The 19,229-nt window shown below is 42.9% G+C and overlaps 1 protein-coding gene across 3 annotated transcripts in view; it reads right to left on the bottom strand.

Annotated features, from left to right (window-relative positions):
• Positions 1–19,229, bottom strand: part of nectin1b (nectin cell adhesion molecule 1b) — a 139,106-nt gene that overhangs the window by 77,884 nt on the left and 41,993 nt on the right. For all 3 annotated transcript variants that reach the window (XM_040130238.1, XM_040130237.1, XM_040130236.1), the window contains exons 2-5: positions 12,407–12,778; positions 10,076–10,375; positions 9,386–9,503; positions 3,365–3,516 (exon numbers count right to left, since the gene is read on the bottom strand). In XM_040130238.1, the coding sequence (XP_039986172.1) occupies positions 3,365–3,516; positions 9,386–9,503; positions 10,076–10,375; positions 12,407–12,778 (942 nt within the window). The remainder of the gene's footprint in view (positions 1–3,364; positions 3,517–9,385; positions 9,504–10,075; positions 10,376–12,406; positions 12,779–19,229) is intronic.

The following is a 19,229-nucleotide window of genomic DNA, read 5'->3' as shown; positions in this document are numbered from 1 at the left end:
CTTAGCTCATGTGGCTTACCGTAGTCGATGCCATCTCCACAGCAAACGCTATCCCCAAACTAATTGAATCGAGGTGCTCTGCTGCCCCGCTATCTGCCGTGGCGACAGTTACGCGGCTCCTACAAATCTATCCATGAAAACTGAGGAGCTTGATTAAAATGCGCCTTCCTTAAGTGCTCCATCAGTGTTGTTTTCCAGTATGGGAAAATAGCTTTTCTGTGATACAAACAAGATGTCACGGACATTTTATCGCCGCGACACTGGAGGCGGGGTTGTCTCCCCGGCAGGTTTAAGTTTGTGTGTCAATCTAAAAATCTACTTCGAAATGAAAACAAAAACACACTGCCGCCAAATCCATGCATACTGTAGCTAGTAGTAGTGCATTTGGACAGATCTAGGGTCTTGATAGTGAAGAAAGTATGTACAATGGTGCTATGAAGAGCTTGACAGGTTAGCGTCACATTTGTCATTGCTCTGATATGGTTTACTGAAGGCTGAAAAAGGCCAGCTATGATGGCTGAGTTAATGAATCTAGAAACACAGAAGTCTCCTGAGTGCCTCTAAATCCAAAGACTATTAAAAAGTGCCCTTTAACAAGGAAAAGAAATAATTATTTCGTGTTTAGCACTGGTCCAGAAACTGCCTGTGAGCTGTTGAACAAATGTACTGCAGCTACCACTACTGAGGTCCGATGCTGCAGCCTTGAACAGCCGCCAGCAGTGGGCTCTCTCACCTGCCATGTCTCAGCCGCGCTTGTCTGAAACTGTGGGGAGGCACAAAGATGCTCTTTGAAGTTAATGAATCATCAGCCTACTTCTTTACCCTCAACCACTGGGTCATTATGCACAGCCAATGTCAAGGCCGCACAGAGCACTTCAGAGAATTAGTAGGGAAATTGCCATGCTCATCCTCAAGTTCACCTCTAAGTTTGTTCACGACATTATAGCCGATGCAAAGTAGTACCGCCAGCGGATTTAGATTCACAGAGATGTCGTCTATACAGAAAGATTTCTGTTACGCTTATCCGTGAAGCCTGATGCTGTGCCGTGGTGGTGCGAGAGATTATGCTGACAAGAGCACATTAAGACAGGAATAGGCTAGCATTTCACTACATCAGCAAAGCGCACAGGGCATGATCCCATTGTAACATATCCATGTTGCACCTGCGTGAGACACACGGGCGGGACAGCTCTCTTCCTGTTCGTACACGCTGCTGCAGTCCTCTCTGCAGCACCTAACCGCACTAATGTCTGAAAGTCAACTCCAGCTAATTGTGAGACGTTCTGCAGTTTGACTGGGCGCCGTGCTGGAGCTGAGGCTCTAAACTGCCCTTTAGTAGGGGAGGCTGGCTCTCCTCCCTTTAACTTGCCACTGTTACTATGGGAACCGGCAAAATGGTTTCAAGGCTTGTATGGGACCCTTTGAGATTGTATCCTGAGCAAACATTCAGGACTTTTGCCATCTAAGAATACAGAACAACACTTGCTGCTAGCATCCAGCCATCTTATTACTAGAGAGGATACAAACAGACCACCAAGTGGTTCAAGACATTTAATGTCCGGGATATGTTTTGAGATGATAGTACCTGGTCTAAGTAACTCCAAATATCAAGAATGGAGTTCTTTCAGCCAAAGGAAAAATGACAATCAAGTTGTCAAAGTAGATCATTTGAAAAACACTTTGGATTAATTCATAGTTATATTTCTCTGGATTATGTGTAACAACCACGTCTATTAATTACTGTAAACATTCAGAGTGATAAGAAGTGCAGAAGAACTGCATCCAGCTGAGAACCGGAAGTGTTTTCGCAGCATCAAACTCAATCATTGCATTTCCTTTAATCTACTGCAGAAAATTGATCTGAATGTAAAAAACAAAACAAAAACAACAAAAAGAAAAAAAGAAAAATGTTTAGATTTCAATTCTGCATGCAGACAAGAAACTGAATGAGTTCAAATTATGTACCCAAGCACTGTTCACCTCACTCATTCAATAAAATTATACAGAAAAAATGATGACAATAAATATAAAGAGTACTGGGACAATAGCAACGTGTTTTTTTAATTTAAACAATCAATGAAGAAGCTGAAATAGAAAATGACTTTAGTGCCTTTGTTTTGCCTTTATAAAGGGATATAGTACTTTATGTACAATCTCTTTGGAACACAATTACTCAATGCAAGCTGGCGCAGGGTGATTTCCTGACAGTAGATTACTTCCTCACTTTCCTGTTTGATAAGTATGGGCTGTTCATGCCCTTTGGAGATTTTTATTATCGCGCTACTAACCCGCAACTTTCTCGATGCGGGTAATGACATCACATCCTACGAAGCTGCTTTGTCCTAGCGTTACCCTTAACAGTAGGAATAATACACTGAAAGAGAGGAAACAGGAAAAAAAAAAAAAAAAAAAAAAGGGTATGCAATGATACTGTAAGGCACAGCTGTTCGATTCACAGCAAGCATAGCGTTCCCATAGACACAGCATGAGTCAACATGCAAAGCAATGCAAGTTAGAACACCCCTGCTTCCCAGAAACCAAGCGGCACAGAGAGCAGAGGGGAAAAAGTCTTTCCAGTCTGACCAGACCAAAACTGCGACAGTCTCCCAGTGCCACACACACAGCCTTCACCAATAAAAGGCAGATCTCCACATTTGTAGTACATGCAGCTAAGTCAGATCTGGTATATATTATAGAAAAGGGCTCTGAGTGCAAAATAGTGTCTCCTATGGATAAGAACCCAGAGGAACCACAGTGCGTGTGTGCCAACAATTATGTGGAAGGCAGGGGAACTGAATCAGTTTTGTTCAGCATTTTGTTTTCCCCAGAAGACAGAAGAAGTTGCGACAAAAGAACGAGCACAGCGCTCAACTGCAAAAAAAGGCACGGGCTGTTCAGAGAAATGTGAGCGTGATGCGAGCAAACTATGATCAATACAGCACCCTCACCTCAGACCCCCATTTTCCTTGATGTTATTTTAGGCGTTGATAACAGACTCGCTTTGTATCGCTCCCACACATGCGCCCGGGTGCGTAACAGGGCAGGGTGGGAGGGAGCGGCTGTGTTCTCACAGTGTGTGTGGAGCTCTCGTACACAAACACGCGGGCTTCTTTTCCCTCATCTAACATTCCACACAGTGCAGCAGAGAGCCACACAGCCAGGGTAGCAGGGAAACACGTCGAAAGCACAGGCGATGCGTTACAACCACCTGTTCGGTGCATGTGCACGGATGCTTGTGTTTATTTGGGCAGATGGGGGTCCGATGGACACATTTTTTTTGTTTTGTAGGGTACTGTATTGGTGCAAGCCATGCTAGACTTACTGAGGAGACAGAGAACGGAAATGACTGCTTTAATCCACCTACCTGTGATGTTGACGTCCACGACGCCGGTGCGAGTCCCGATGCCGTTGGTTGCGTCACAGACGTACGTGCCGGCCAGGTCGTAGGTCACGGGGCCCTTGAAGAAGAGGGTGTTGTTCTTGATCTCCACATTACTGGGCAGGGAGCCATTCAAGCTGCGATGAGAGAGAGGGGCAATAATACAGACACCATAAAAAAGGACGAATAACACCAGACCAGAAAAAAAAAATCCCTCTCCCAGGAGCAGCAAAGCGATTCAAAGCGCTTGAAAAATAAAGTCCCTCGTGGATGTGCTTTGGGGGGGGGGGGCTGAGATAAATACCAGGAATATTTGACAGCGCTATATTTCAGCCATCATCCATCAAGTCCAAACAAAATTATGATGACAGGGAATCCCAGCAGGTCCAAACAGGTAAGACATAGCTGATGCCCGAGGACACAGGGTTTTTTGGCATGTGAAATACAAAACAGGCAGCGGTGGGGGGGTGGGTGGGCTTCCTCGCTCAACTACGGCACAGCTCACACGGCTGAACTCGAAACTCAGGGGAGCTGTCAAGAGAGGCAGCTGATCAAGCGATAAATGCAGAATGTACCAAATGCTGGGGCTGTCAATGAGAACTGGAGCCTTTTTCTCTCCTGCCTGAGGTGTTTGTCTTCATGGTTCGCTATCTCTACCGCATTCAGACTCGCTCATGTCCTTTGATCAGGTCAGCACACTTTGAGGTCATGGATCATGAGCACACCAACCCTCCATTCTATTACCTAGACCCCCTTTTTATGGAGCCCGGAGGCTGAAAAAGGCATCAAATTTCGTCGCAGTTAGCCATTTCCTGTTGCCTTCCCCTCGATAAGCTTCATCAGCTGCTCTGAATGGCTCCTGCTTAAGCAGAGCTGCAACTAGCCTGTGATAATATAAATACGTAGTTCCCTGGTCTGACTGTGCCGAGCTGCTGGGAGTTGGTGGCAGTTTTTGGTGTCTTTGAACAATAAGGATGCTGCGCAGACTTCCCTCCTTCACTCCTGGGCTTGCTCCCTGTCAGAGAAACACTTTGAGATCCGCTGGTGAGTGAGAACAATGCAAACAATGTAACGCTCCATTTATTACAGTGAGCGAAAAACAAAATGACATTACACAGAGGCGACAAAATTAGGACTCGCACCAACAATGGCCACACATCGAGCACTTGAGCTACACTAAACAGGCTTTCAGCAGGGCTCTTAAGCGATGGGGAAAAGACGCACTGATGAGTTATTTGTTAATTAATCTATCACAGAATGTTGATTACAAACAGCTGATTTATTTGTGGATATCTTAATTCTGTAGGGAAAATTGTCAGGGCAAGTCAGTATAAAAAGTTTTTTTTTTTTTTTTTTCTTAGCAACAAATTGTCCATAGTTCTGAACAAAAGTAATAAAAAGAGCTGTGGTCGAATCGTTTTTCATTGGCCACCTGTGCGATGGGTTCGCAATGGAGCTGCAAACACCCCTCAATACAGTGTGTCACGATTCAATAATCAGTTACCTTGTGAGCCTCTATCAAATGCTGAGTTCTGCAAAGCCCAATTGATTTGCTGCAGAAATGAAAGGCTGGCAAACTGTGATTCACCACAGATTCTGCTGCAACCAGAGATGTCTGCATTAGTATGAAACATCTGAATGTGTGTGCGCGCGTGCCTGTCTGTCTGTGTGTGTGTGTGTGTGTGCGCGTGCGTGCGTGTGTGTGTGTGTGTGTGTGTGTGTGTGTGTGTGTGTGTGTAGCCTTAGGGGCAACAAAATGAAAGGCTAACAGAGAGCTTTCGGAGTGATGCAGATTCTTTGATGACTGGCTGGCAAGCTCAACTGTATGCATGAATGCGACGTGCGTGTACAGATGTGGGGGACTCTATACATCAACCCACCATCCCGATTTCACTATAAACAGCATGACTGTGTGGAGAGGGCCTTAAACTTAAATGCGGGAAAATGCACTGCACGTATGCATGTGCAGTATGTGCTTAAAAGCCACGTTGTGACGATAAGATGAACATTTACTGTTGGTTATATTCGGGTCTAAAAACGAGACAATTCACATTGGCAATAGGCAACTGATTAGAAGAGATTATATGATATATTATATTCATTAAAAGAAGGAATTGAGACTGCTCTCTAAACTTCAAATTAACAAATAAGTGGTATTTAAGGATGGTGTCCTTCATCAAACATCCATCTGTTCAGTTAGCCTGAACAGCACTCTAACATTCATGTTTAATGTTTAATGTGGGATTTCATTCTGTTGAAGTGGCCAAAGTGGTTCCCCAGCATGCATTCGGATTTCGAGCCCTAGTGCTGAAATTTTACATGGTTAATATTCAAGACAAAACATATAATACGTGGAGCTAGGACGAAACAAAGGGGATCCTAACACACACCCACAAACAAATAGGAGCGCGCGCGCACGGACGCACGGTGAACGCACGTAGTACCTGCACATTATGCATTAATTACTCAGGTTGGCCGTCTAGTTCAACAGACAGCACTACAGTGCACCGAATTACTGATGTCTGTAGGGAATACTAGGGGACCGTGTGCAGCCATTGCGCCCCCTTAAGGTTGGAAGCCCGCGTGATCAGGAGACGAACTTATTTCAATTCGTTTCTGCACACAAAATAAAAACGAGTGCTTAAACCATTTAGAGAAATTGAATATTCAAATTTTGAGCAAAGGCCTGTCAGCACCCCGTTAACACCCAAATGACTCCAAAGTGGTTCTCATTTGTTTGTACATCGTCTGTGCACATTTGTGCAAGAAAAAACAAACATGTCTGCTTCTCAGGTTATCACAGTTTATTAATCTGACATGTAATGTTCATAACCTGAGAAGTTGTGAAGCAAACATGTTTGTTTTGCTTGATCACCTGTAAATGCATGTATCACTACTTTGGAGTCATTTGGACGTTAATCGGGTGCCGAGGTCTATGCGTAAAAATGTAGTGTGTCATTTCTCGAAAAAGGTTCAAGCACAATTTTTATTTTATTTTATTTTTTTTCAAGATGCACAAACAAATCAAAAAGGGTTTTATTAATATCCTGATCATATAGGGTGGAAACTTCAAAGAGGTACAAACTTAGACGACACTGGTACAACTGTCCTGTACTCTTATCTTGTTAAGTCAAATTCTTTCAGAGTCTGAAAGACTGACTCATTAGATTTTATGTTATCTGTATCATCTATACTGTCTATGTTAAGGCATTTCATTCTTTTTACATTAATCACTACAGCCATCTTGGCCTCAAGAGCCCTTCAAGTGTCAAAAGCTCTTAAGCTTTACAGTAACACACGTATGACAAGGTGAACATCTATAACGATTCTGAGGTGGTTCCGAGCTATTCCTCCTGTGATGCGCCTAAAGAAAGGGGCCAGGTGTTGCACGCTCGTGGAAGCACGCACAGCAGCACTGCTGCTGAAACAAATCCTGGGGGGGAACACTGAGCTATAGACAACATTAGCCATATTTAGCAACTGGTTATGTTAACTTAAAAGATGCATTAGACTTTATAGCCTCTGCGGTGTCAGGGCTGGCTGTACTCCATCCTTCACTGATGTTGCTTTAGAAGTAACCTGACCTAAATATCATTTAAAGGGGCATTAAGTAAATGTGTGAGTTTTGTCCAGAGCCACTGGTGACCGGGGAACTGAACCAACGGCTCTCTTTGGTGGCTTTTAATCGACATGAATAATAGAATCCCAGTTTCACAACAGAGATACGTAAGCTGGCTAATTAGAGCTGAGTTTGAGGTAATCACACTGCGGGCAGACATAATAACAATAACACTGCTGCTTTTATTTATAGCAGCATCCCATATCTTGGAGCAAGTCACACGGTATCACGTGAGTGCTGGAAAATGGCATTTCAGGGAAAGAAAGAAAGAGAACATATTAAGTCCGCAATCTTAGAAAACAAGTAATTGAGTTATTTGTGATAATAAACAACTCTTCAGCCCTCCCTCCCCCCAATTATTCTAGTGCCCATTCAAAGCTACAGAATGCAATAAAACAGACTCAACAAATGAGCACGGCGAGTCAAAAATGCCCTACAAACAAACATCCCCAAAACAAACAAAGTTCAAATAGGATGTGTCCCTCTTTTAATCTAGTCTACTATTTAAGCGCAGCTCCCCATTGGCCCATTGTAAGAAAAAGAGTTGGGGTTGCCCTCTCAAATGGAAAAACAAAACAAAAAAACAAAAAAAAAATCAAAGGTGCTCGGTTTCTTTCCTCAAGGATTGTATATATGCCAAGGCTTTCTGCACCCTCCACACAGTGCAGGGAAGCAAAGACAAAGCGTAAAAAAGTGATTACAGATGAAGGTTTTTCTGTTTTAATTCTAGCTGCTACAATAAGCCAAGTGAATAAGAAGAAAATAAAATCTATGGCCCCATTGAATAAGATAAATTGTATATACAATTGATTGTTCCTGTGGAAAGACATTAATATTCATTGGATTTGGTTACACCTTTAGCGTGTGTGTGTCTGTGGTTAATCGTGACGCAATCCTGCCGGCCTGTTCCGGATCGTTCCGTCACAGTCTCGCGCTGACCTCCACAGTGGAGCCCAGGGGAACCTTCACAACATATTTGGCATCTCATTTTCAGTGCAGCAATGGCCGTCCCCTCCTATCCGTCAGCACCGCGCCCTGGTCTTTCTAGATCACATCTCTTCACCCTTCTCCTCCTTCTCTTTCAATCTTCCCCAATCTCCCTAAATCTCCCTTGCCAGTACTAAAAAACAAAAAAACAAAAACAAACAGGCCAAATCTTGTCTATCTTGTCTTTTTCTTCTGCTGCTGTGTGTACATCAGTGTTTCTGCCCTGGAAGCTAAATCTATGCAGAAGAAGAAAAAAAAAAGGTAAAAATCCTGCCCATGCCTCATTAAAACCCAACAGTGGCCCTTCGAGAAGATACAATGAGGGCACAGTGGTCCATTAATCCACATCCACTCAAGTCCAGTGACACATTTCTCAACCCAACCTTCACTGAACAATTACAGGACAAATTGCTACATTTATCTCTTAATTTTACCGTATAATACTTTCATTCAAAACTCTGATATGCTCAGAAAAGTTGATTTATATTCAAATAGCTGCACAGACTTTCCTTTTTTTTTTTTCTTCTAATTTTGCATCTGACATCAAAATGCAGTAAAGAGTTTGATCAGTGCAAATTACAGCAAACAATTCTTCGCTCCAGCTGTATTCCCCCCATGTCTCAGCGTTAGTATTTAAACTACATCATTTCCACATGACCAACTTTCATGCCATTACTCAAAGCAGATCAAACCTGAGGTTATTTGGCAATTCCCAGAGGCCTTGAAAACATGTTTGTATTTCTTCCTGCTTGTGTATTTGCAGTGATACTCTCCGAGGCAAAAACACTGATGTCAGCCCCGCGGTATGCCAGACTAATCCACGGCTCCTACTTCAGCTTCGGCTCCGGCCCTCCGCTCTCTGTGTCAGGGACAAAATGCTGCTTTCTGGGCCCTCCAGAGAACACAACAGCTCTAACAATGATGCTTTCATACGCCTCTACCTGCATGCCGGTCCTCAGACTTCAAAGCAAAACCCCAAAAGCATAGCAAATCGTGTTCTGTTTGCACTTATCTCCCAGTATCTGTGACCATCAGGCAGATAGGGGTGTGTGTTGCTGCCGTAATAGGCCCATTGTGCTCTGCCTTGGGTCCTACTCTTATCTTCATTACACATTTTATAAACAAACAAATAAACTGAGACAGTGGAGAGGGTGAGGGGAGTTGGTGTGTTTTTGTCTTTGTAGATTACTTTGTTTTATATGTATGCCTTGAAACAAACGTTAGGGAAGAACAGACTCCATTAGACTAGGCCATGCTATAAACCAGCCTTCCTGTGCTTTAGCAAGCCTTCCGCAAACTCAAAGTCAGTCAGAAATCTAACGTGAGAGAAACGACACGTAGCCGTGCTGGCTTGTCTTCTGAGCCTTAAGGGGTTTTGTTAGGGGTTTAGTCGGACTCACAGTTTCCACTGGTAGATCGTGACAGGGGGGTTGGCATCGGCCCTGCAGGTCAGCTGCACATTCTGACGGTTCAGGTACCAGTTTCCATCAAAGCCCTCGATCTTCACCTCAGGTTCATCTGCAAGGAAAGGCAGGCTGATGTCAGTGGGAAGAGAATAAAATCTACCGATAAAAAAAAAGGAGTAAACTTCTGCACGCTGCCAGCACAAGCTTGATTAAAAAGTTTGAATTGTTTCAGCATTGAGTTTCTCTAAATAAATCAAAATATTTTTCAAAGTTTTGTATTTATCAGTATTTGTCCTGAGTCATTAACGAATATTCGAAATTTGGATGAAAAAAATCATGGATCTTAAAAATACTATTTACTTAGAGGAAGTCTGATGCATACTCTTAAGCTCACTGGTATATATTTCTCTTCACTTTGGTTAATTAGAAGAGTTTTCTGAGCTGCGTTTGCAAGAGGACCTTGTTTACTGTAAACTATGGTGACTGGTGTCCTCTTGCAACAGGACGCACAACTTTTGGGTGCATGAGATCTCAAAATCCAGATTATAAAAGGTTTAAATCCATCTGTTCATTTTTAAAACACCAGTTCGTAAAAAAAAAACCCCCAAAGACTGAACAATGAACATTGGAAACCATGATATAAACTGATTGACATATTGGGGTCCTAGGAGAGCACATTCTTACACTGCACGTTGAGCACCACGCTGTCTGTGATCTTTTCATTTCGGTATGTCACGATGCAAGTGAGCTTCTGCTTGTGGGTCTCGCGGCTCGGTATCACCACGTAGTTGCTCCGTACTGTCACCGTCCCGTTTTGGTTGCGAGTCTCCTGGAAAGTGGCTTCGCCCTTCAACCTGGTGTCCCATTTGATCACACTCGGGGGCTTGCCGTTGGCTGATACACAGGTGGCAACAGTCATCTTGCGTTTCTGAGCTCTGGCCACAATCGTGGGCGTTGTCAAGGTCATACGTGTCATAGGACGAGCTGCAGAGGAGAAAGGTTAAAGCAATCAAATTAGGGAAACGAAATTAAAACTCATTAAAGAAAGATCTTGTCTCTCTCTTCTTTCAGTTTCCATTTTACTTTAAGGTCTAATTTTGACTACTTCCCCTACAATAAGCCTTAGATTTGATGAAAACAGCTATCTGAAGTAAATTAAACTAAGGGGCTGAGATGAAAACAGTGTAGTAACTCAAATCAGGCAAAGTTTTGCTTCTTTCCCTTCTCAAAGTTAAAGCAGTTGTCAAAGCTCTCGCCGATGTAGAACCCACTTGCCTACCCAAATGCAGTCATCCAATTTGAATCCTTTGTGGGTTCCCAATTAGCAATCTACTCTTAGCACATCAAAAGGCAGGCTTGAGCTTGAGCAAATGCACAACTGAAAGAGATAGACCGCGAGGAGGCCTCTTTGAAGGCTGCCGGTCGGTTTATCTGCACACCGGTTCCTGACGTTCACTGAGCCGCAGAAGCCTAAAAAGACCTGAGAGGCTCAGTGACACAAAATGGGACTCAGAGCTGACAAGAAGCTCTGGCAACAGGGTCTACTTAAGCCAAGTGCTTTTTCTTTACTGGGACTTTATGGAAAACACACTTACCCTTAATTTCTAATTAGATTCCTAATCAGAGTCAGCCTTTTCAAAGCTGCCTCTTTGCAAGTTAACTAAATCTCAGGCCCTGCTCTTTTCTACAAAATCAGATTATTTAAGCCAAATTACACACTCTGAAGTGGCCTTATTGATTTGCCATTTTTTACTGACTGTTCTCTGCAGCAGTTTCCTATTTTATAAAAGCCATATGGGCGAAACTGGGATTGTTGTCAAATGACAGGTCCCCCAAATCATCATATCGTGAATCTGTCAAAATGATTTTCGTTTCAACGCTGAGCAATTATATTCTATGACAAGGTCCGCAGTGGAACAAGAGCCTTGTAGACTCAACCATCAAATGATGGTTGGCAGGGCTGTTCACCCATCACAGAGAAAGACCTGCTGGTTTGAGGGTTTTTCACAGGGATTCAACCTACTTTACAACAAAGCCTGTGGTAATGTAAAACTGATGAGCAGAGCAGTCCGAGTGTTTTCTTTTACGCTTTCACTAAAAATGAAGATGTCAGTTTGACCCTGAAAAAAAAAAAAAAAATTTCTACCTAAAGGCAAAGACAAACCGTATTTTGGTGACATGTTTTTGAGAAAATAGTTCCTTAGCTGATTTTAAAATATAGACCCTGATATTTTTTCCTGTTATCTTGGCTCAAACCATAATTTATCGCTGCAACAATTACAAAATCTGATCTGTACAATCCATCTTTGTTGTACAGCATGCGGAGGCATTATTTAAAAGAACCAAATACTGACCAAGGCATATAATCCAAAGTCATCAATGTGTGGCACTGAATGTAGATGCATTGTCTGTTTTTTACACAACAATCCTATTTTTTCTGTCTCTGTCCAGTGAAAACCATGTATCTCCAAATTTGGTGGTTTTGATCTTTTCAGAAAAACTGAAGGGCTAAAGTTTTCCTTTATGGACTGACAAAAATTCTACTTCTTAATCCAGATAGAGGACATAAAATCCCATTGAACTATGGGGAAAATGCATTGTCACAAAGCCGAAAACAAGAATGTTTTCTTAGCGCATGAAAATTTGACATTTCGGAGATACATGGTTTTCATAGGCAGACAACACTTTGCACATATACATGTCACCAATGAATGTTGCTGAACACGCTGTATAACCTGTAAAGGGTCAAGCTTGGTGACACGTTAAAAACCTATGCTGTGTGTTCAACTACTGCAATGGAGATAAATCAGGCGTAGATAAAAGAAAACAAACTGCATGACAGCAAAAGAACTAAAATTAAATTGCTAAAATTTAGATCTCTACAGAGGGCCTTTGTTCTTGCTAAAAATACAAGATATTGCCAGCTTTACCCTTCAAATTACAGGTGTTGTAGATTCAATCAAACTAATAATCTCCAGAATTTTAACATTTCACTATTTCTCTACAAGTTCTTACCAAATACAGTGAGGTTGACCATGTTCTCCCGGTTGCCAGCAGGGAAAGTGGTGTACTCGCAGATGTATGCAGCTTCATCAGACAGCTGCAGGTTAGAGAACACGATGGTGGTGTCCTCCAGCGAGGGCGTACGATGACGAACCGCTGCCTGCTTGAAGCTGACCCGCTCCTTGAAGGGCGGCAGGACAGACACACCGAGCGCCGGGTTGGCTATGGCCACGTTCTGTTTGGTGCCGTTGAGCAGCTTCTGCCAGGTGACTTGAGAGATCTTGACTGGTGGGTTACTGTTGATGAAAATGCAGCGCAGTTCCACTTGTGAACCCACAAAGCCAGACTTGCTGGGGTCCATCTGTACCATCTGTCCATTGCCAGCTAGAAGTAACAGACAGAGAGGAGAAAAAAAAAAAAAACAACATTTCATTACGATTAACAAGTGTCCAAGGCCAAGCAAAGCACCCCATTCAATAGCAAGTACATGCACTGAAAGTCAAGGAGTCAATTCAGCCTCCTAGGTAGTACATGCACGCACGACACTTGCGGTCAAACTCATGGATTCTGCCTCACACTCCCCCCACAGAAGCACCGCCTGCTCCCTATACATCAGCGTAAAAAGTCGGTACACGGTGGTGGTTGTGCGTAAAGGCTGGGGGAATTGTTATTAACATAATGGGCACATCTATACAACCCTGTCTTTGTCCACGAGGGTACCGTTTTCTGATGAGATGGGAGGGCCGAGCAAGAACCAGTGCATCACTAATGAATGAGTACAAGGGCAGTGAGCTGGAGCCAAGTCATCGTCCGCTGTGCTCCACTCCACCTACCCACGAACACACTGGCTAGACCATTGTAATTTTAATTACTTTTTACTCACAAATACTTCAATGACTGCCTGGAGCTCCTATTAAAAAAAACAACAATGTGGAGTCATGTGTAAGCACACAAAACAATGAGAACACGCACATTAGCTATATATAAAAAAAAAAAAAACAGCAATTATGCTCCTCTCCCTACTATCTAAGCCTATGAGGAGTTTGGTAGCAGAAAAAAGGTCAATTAGCAAAGACGAACCTTCTGTAAACTGCCCTGTGGTTTCGTCTTTCATGCTTATGTTGACTCACACTAAACCGAAGTGTCGACTCCCTCCTCTCTCATCCCCAACCGCTTTTTGCTTGAAGCATGGTATGGCCACAGATTAGACGTTAACATCCTTGAATTACATCCTCATTACAGACTACCTGCTTTCATCGAGAATTAAAAAACGATTAGCTTATTGACAGAAAATTAACTGTCAAACAATTTTGAGTATTAATTTATCCCTACACTCATTCATTAAGCAAATATGACAAACATTCACTAGTTCCAGCTTCTCACAAGTGAGAATTTGTTGCTTCTCTCTGCTTTAGATCATTGTAAACTGATTATCTTCAGCAATTTTTAATGTGTTTTTTAATCTGGACAGACAAAACAAACACTTTGAAGTTGTAACCTCGTTGCCTCTGTGAAATTGAGATGAGCATTTTGCACTATTTTCGGACATTTTACCGACTAAGCAATTAATAGCTTAATCAGAAAAAAAAGTAAACAGATTGATCAGTATAATTTATAATATAATAAAATATAATAATTTTTGCAGCTAATCTTTTATCCACAACATTTCCTGCTCCCGTCCTTCTTTGTTCCTTCAACCTGAGTCTTAAGTGCAGGAAAACAACTGCAACTTTCATTTACACCTGATCTGGGGTCTGAAATGACTGCAGTCCAAACAGATGTGTCATTGAACTGCCGCGGGGCTCCTGCATCCTGTTGTCTTTGACACATCTTTGTTATCTCAGGCTCTGATTTATTTTCCTCTCCAGGTGAAGTCTGGTGATGTCCCATTTCCTGGTCCGACGACCCCTGGCTGGGCTTGTATTCGGAAGAGGCCATAGCTATTATTACCTCCTACGGATAGGCGAGGACCCGCAGAAAGACAGACTGAAATTCTTCCGTTAATCACACCAGACTCATAAAGCCACCAGAGAATCAAGTCGTAAACAGAAAGAAAATATGTTTTGGCCTCAAGTGGAGGACTGGGGCCTGTACACATGCACACAAACAGAGCCGCTCTTTAACACTGAGTAACTGCATCACAATGATGAATAATCCCTGCGTTCAGAGATAACGTTTCCACAGGGGGCTTTAAAATGTGTAAGAATACATGAGAGAGATCCGTTTATGTATACACCCACTGAATACAATATCTGATGTAGTTTATCTTCAACTACACAAGAATCTGAAGCAGAGAAGAGGGGGAGTTCTGTGCATGCAGGCTGTCGAACTGTCTAAATAGCAGCAGGGACTGTTAGAAAGATTTTTCTTATAGAAACTGGAGGTAGTCAGACAAAGGATACCGGGGCACAATACATGCAAGAAGAGAGGAAATAGTTGGTGAAGACTCGGGCTAGAAGACCATTAGGATGAGCAATGTATTTATTTCCCTCTTTCTCAGCGGGGCGCACAACTCTCAGGTTGAATGGCTTATGCTGGAAAGCAGAGCATTACGAGGGTAAGGCAATTTCCATCCATTGTTGTATGCTTTCACTCAACTACGGACTTCGCTGCCTACATCAAATCATATAAAAATACAAAGTGACAAGCTTTTGCAGTTACTGAGTGCGCATCATCTTTCATTTCCTTCTGACCACATCAGCAAGACCCTCTCTGTAGAGATTTAAACTTGTAGAATCCAAAGGTGACAGATTGATTTACTAATACAGTTTGACAGGAGGGACTGGGAACTTTCTCATCTCTACCCTGAGAAGCACCTGTGTCCTTGTGAACCTCAGGGCAATGCCCTACTCCATTTAATCACAGCTTAGATTACCAGTTGTGGCAGCTATAGCATGATATTTTTTGAAATAGCAAACACAATTTACTGTGTGACAACACTAGTTAAAGTTTAATCTTAAGCTGGGGCGAAGTGGGGGACTGTGTGTGCAGGGAGGGCTGTAAAAACTCATAAATATGTACCTGGCCAGACCTCACCCACTTGAATGTTAACACAATACCGACCAGGGTATGGCTTTATGAAAAGCTGCGGCCCCTCCCTCCCTCACTCTGCCCTTCCTCCTCTGAGTCTGATGCTCCCCACTCAGATTGAACCAAATAAACAGCAGCTCACGCAAATGGAAACCAGAGGAATAGGCATAATTACGCAGCCACAGAGCCCAAATCCCCTCCGTGAAGGACCAGGGGGCACCCACAGGGACCCCTTTCACTCAAGGACTGAAGGAGTCCTTGGCTGAGCACACAGTAAAGCTTTAATTACAGACTACACCCCAGCGCAGCAAAGCCATGGAAGAACAGAGCCACATACAGTACATGCAAGAGGCATTAAGAAGGTAGATTTTGTGAGGGTCATGAGAGCCTGTGGTACAGAAAGAGAGGAAGAAAAAGAGATAGGCAAAGTAGTGCAGATGCGGAACCGGGAAAAGGGAGAGGGAGACAAAGAGGAAGGCGGAGCTTTAGGGAGATTTGTAGGTGTGCTGCAGGTTTGAGGCTGGCCAGCGTTGTTGCTTGCGCTGCTGCTGCTTTGTTCTCACACTGACAAGAGGGTGACTGGGGGGGGGGGGCAGTCATGCTCCGATACACCTGAGGCTAGACACTGCCTTGAGAGTTGCCGATGGGGAGAGGAGCCCTGTTTCTGGAAGGAAAAGCAACAGGGCAAACAAACAAAGCAGAAGGTATGCCCAAGCTGGCAGAATATAAAAAAAAAAAAAACACCACCAGGTGTGCTGACTTGGATCAAAGGGGACATAAGGGGCACTATTAAAACAGCTGATGTACCGTCTGGCCCTGCACTGATAGCAAGAGACTCCCAAGGCCTTGGATCAGACAGAGCTGTTCACAGAACTGTCGTAAGATCTAGCCTGTCTGGCAGCAAGGAAAAGCATGTACTTTGTGTTGTTTGCATATGGCTCGCTGGACAATGCACGGGGAGTGCGGCACCAAGTAACAGCCTTTAGGCAAATGGCCTTCCTATTGTCTGTAGACAATATTCAGAGCTGCAGGGCAATCTCCTTCGCAAAGAGTTCTGATCGTAAAAGCTGACAGGTGATTGTGTTTAAATGAGAGATTTTATCTCCCAAGCAGGAGAACAAACACGAATATGAAAAACAAGCTTTATTCCTCTCTATAAAACATCAAGAATGAATGAGAAACATGACATTAACATTTAATATTTGTTTTTTTGTCTCTGATGCAGGTAAAAAAAAAAAAAAAATTAAAATTAAAGTTTCGACACCAAATATACTACATTTATCCATCTTTTTGTTCCCACATATTCTTCTGTACAGGGTTAAACCTCTGCATATGAAACAATAACAACACCAAAAAACCCTAAATTGAAAACCATGACGCTGTCCCCTAAAGCCTAGGAAGCTTATTTTCCATAAAACAACTATCTGGCAGCTCATCTTGTAATGGATATGTAACACTATTGTCTTTTTTTTTTTTCAGCTGAACTGGCCAACAACCCACAATATTTCAAAAGACAATTATTGGCTCGTTTGCCATTACTTGGGCCATGTTCGTCCAAGAAATATCCAATTTGCGCCCGAGTTAAATAAAGTTCAGCATAATTCACCTCTCGCTGCAGCAATGTGAGGAAGGCAAAGATTAAATAGGCCTGAATGCATATTTTAGAAGAGGCACTCATTAATGTCTTCTATTTAAAGCTGCAGCAGGCAACTTGGCACACTGTCAGTCCCAAATGGCAGTTCGACATCGCTGTTTGAAGTCTGAAGACTTCAAAACACAGAAAATGTGTGATGTAATGTCATTAAACTGCACTCTTCTTGGACCTAAATGTCGTCTTCTCTGTGGCTTTCCAGGGTGGAGATGGGGAAGAGCTTAAATTTTCAGTGGACGGAGCGCTCACTCGTCAGTTCCTGTAAAGCGGGAAGATTTTCTGAATCTGTCCAATCCCAACACTAAAATTCGATTTAGGCAAATAGGTTCAATTCCGACATCTCAGTGTATAGAGATTCAACAGTCTTGTTGCATCCACTTTGTGATTCAGGCAGCTGAACTAGGCGTATTTCGGTGTAAACTTCCTGCCAAATGCAGCTTTAAAGCTTATCACATGAAGACACATCATCTCTTCATGCTTGATATGGTTACTCCATTGTTACTTAAGTGGGATGCTGATAGATAAAACATGGCTTGAACAACTCAGGATAATGACTGTTTAATGTAGTCCCAGTTCCCACGGCAATAGCACAGGCCTCTGAGCTCCTTTATTCATGACCACACATGGGGTGTTAAATCTTCTGTTTCACACACACACACACACACACACACACAAAACCCTCCCATTAGTTGCTTATTTATTCTCCTGATGGAAAGATTTCTATAAATATATATTGTTTTGTCAGTCAGCATTTTAGAGCTCAACCAGTGGCATTTGGCTTACAGTATGTTATCAAGAGACAGAAGTTCTTTTCAAAATGTTTTCTAAAATAAATTATGCTACCACACTTTGGGATAACTGGGAGCTTCGTTTGCTGAAGGCTTTCATACATCCAGATAGGACACTTTATTTGGCAGGAGCAGCCATATTCTATGTTTAATGTTGCTATTGGTGGACCATGGCCATTCAGCTTTTTGAGAAGGAGCAGTGTATGTCAGAGAATTTGTTTTAATCTACACTCAGACATTATTTGATGGTGCTTCAGCTGGGTCTCTTGGGTAAACAATGGTGTACCTGCCAAAGTAGCACTCTTTACCCTCTGTCTCCCCAAGCAAACATTCAACTGCAGAGGCAAGCGAAACCTCACTGGAGCAGATGCTTAGCAGACCTGTTCCTAATTTTCCACTATCTGGTTCAAATTTGAAATGCTCTTTTGTACAACACACTCCTTCATTGAGGACAAAGTAACATCTGCTGCGCTGTAAATGTTAATGATTATCGGGAATATTTATTATGTTAGGCAACTTCCCAATCTGGAATTGCTCCATGCAAGGCGCTGTGCATTTCATTTTAACTATTCCCAATGGCTGTTTGTTTTGGGGGAAGAGAGAAATGTGTGCGCCACAGTACAGTAATCGTGCGTTTTCCACCGGGGTTTTCAAATTACAACTTTCAGGTTGGCAGCGCGTAGCATCGTCCAGTCAACCGTACACACCGATTCTCACCTAATGTAGCTGCATCCATAATCTCAAAAGCCCACACGCACATGCCCCTCGAGCAGTTTCAAGTTATTTCAAATGTCAAGGAGATGCGTCACTTTGCCCGCAACAGAGCTTCTCATCTTAGTTCAGCGGAGTAATAATTCAACCTTGAATGAAATACTGGAAAACACTTGTCCTCCATTTTGTTATCAAAAAATTTCAGAGAACCAAACAGATGACACAGTGGAGTATATTATGCCCTTTTTGGGAGCCTCTTACTATCCTCTGAGTTCAATATATGTATACAGTGGGCAACAGTGCCTGTGGATTCCCTGTAATTAATGGTTTTTATTGTGTTCTAATAGGAAATTTGCTTGGAGTAATCTGGGATTTTAGTTGTCTTTGACCGCGGCAATGACAAATAAAGCTGGGCCAAAAATAAGGCTTTTGCCCTAGAGAGAGAGAGAGAGAGAGAGAGAGAGAGAGAGAGAGAACGTATCGAGTGTAAACACAGCATCAGAGAGCTCTGACCCTTCTCCCTCCCCCTGCAGCTTAACTAAACAAGGCCACCATGGTTTCGGTTCTACAACACAAAATAAACAGACGTTACCTGACCAAATGGCGAGATGACATCACCCACTGATACCAGATAGCAAGCAACTGTCGGTAGACA

This window comes from Xiphias gladius, chromosome 7 (assembly GCF_016859285.1).
Source record: "Xiphias gladius isolate SHS-SW01 ecotype Sanya breed wild chromosome 7, ASM1685928v1, whole genome shotgun sequence".
Lineage (NCBI taxonomy): Eukaryota > Metazoa > Chordata > Actinopteri > Istiophoriformes > Xiphiidae > Xiphias > Xiphias gladius.
Note: the sequence above shows the minus strand (reverse complement) of the source record. Positions and strands in the feature narration are given on the sequence as shown.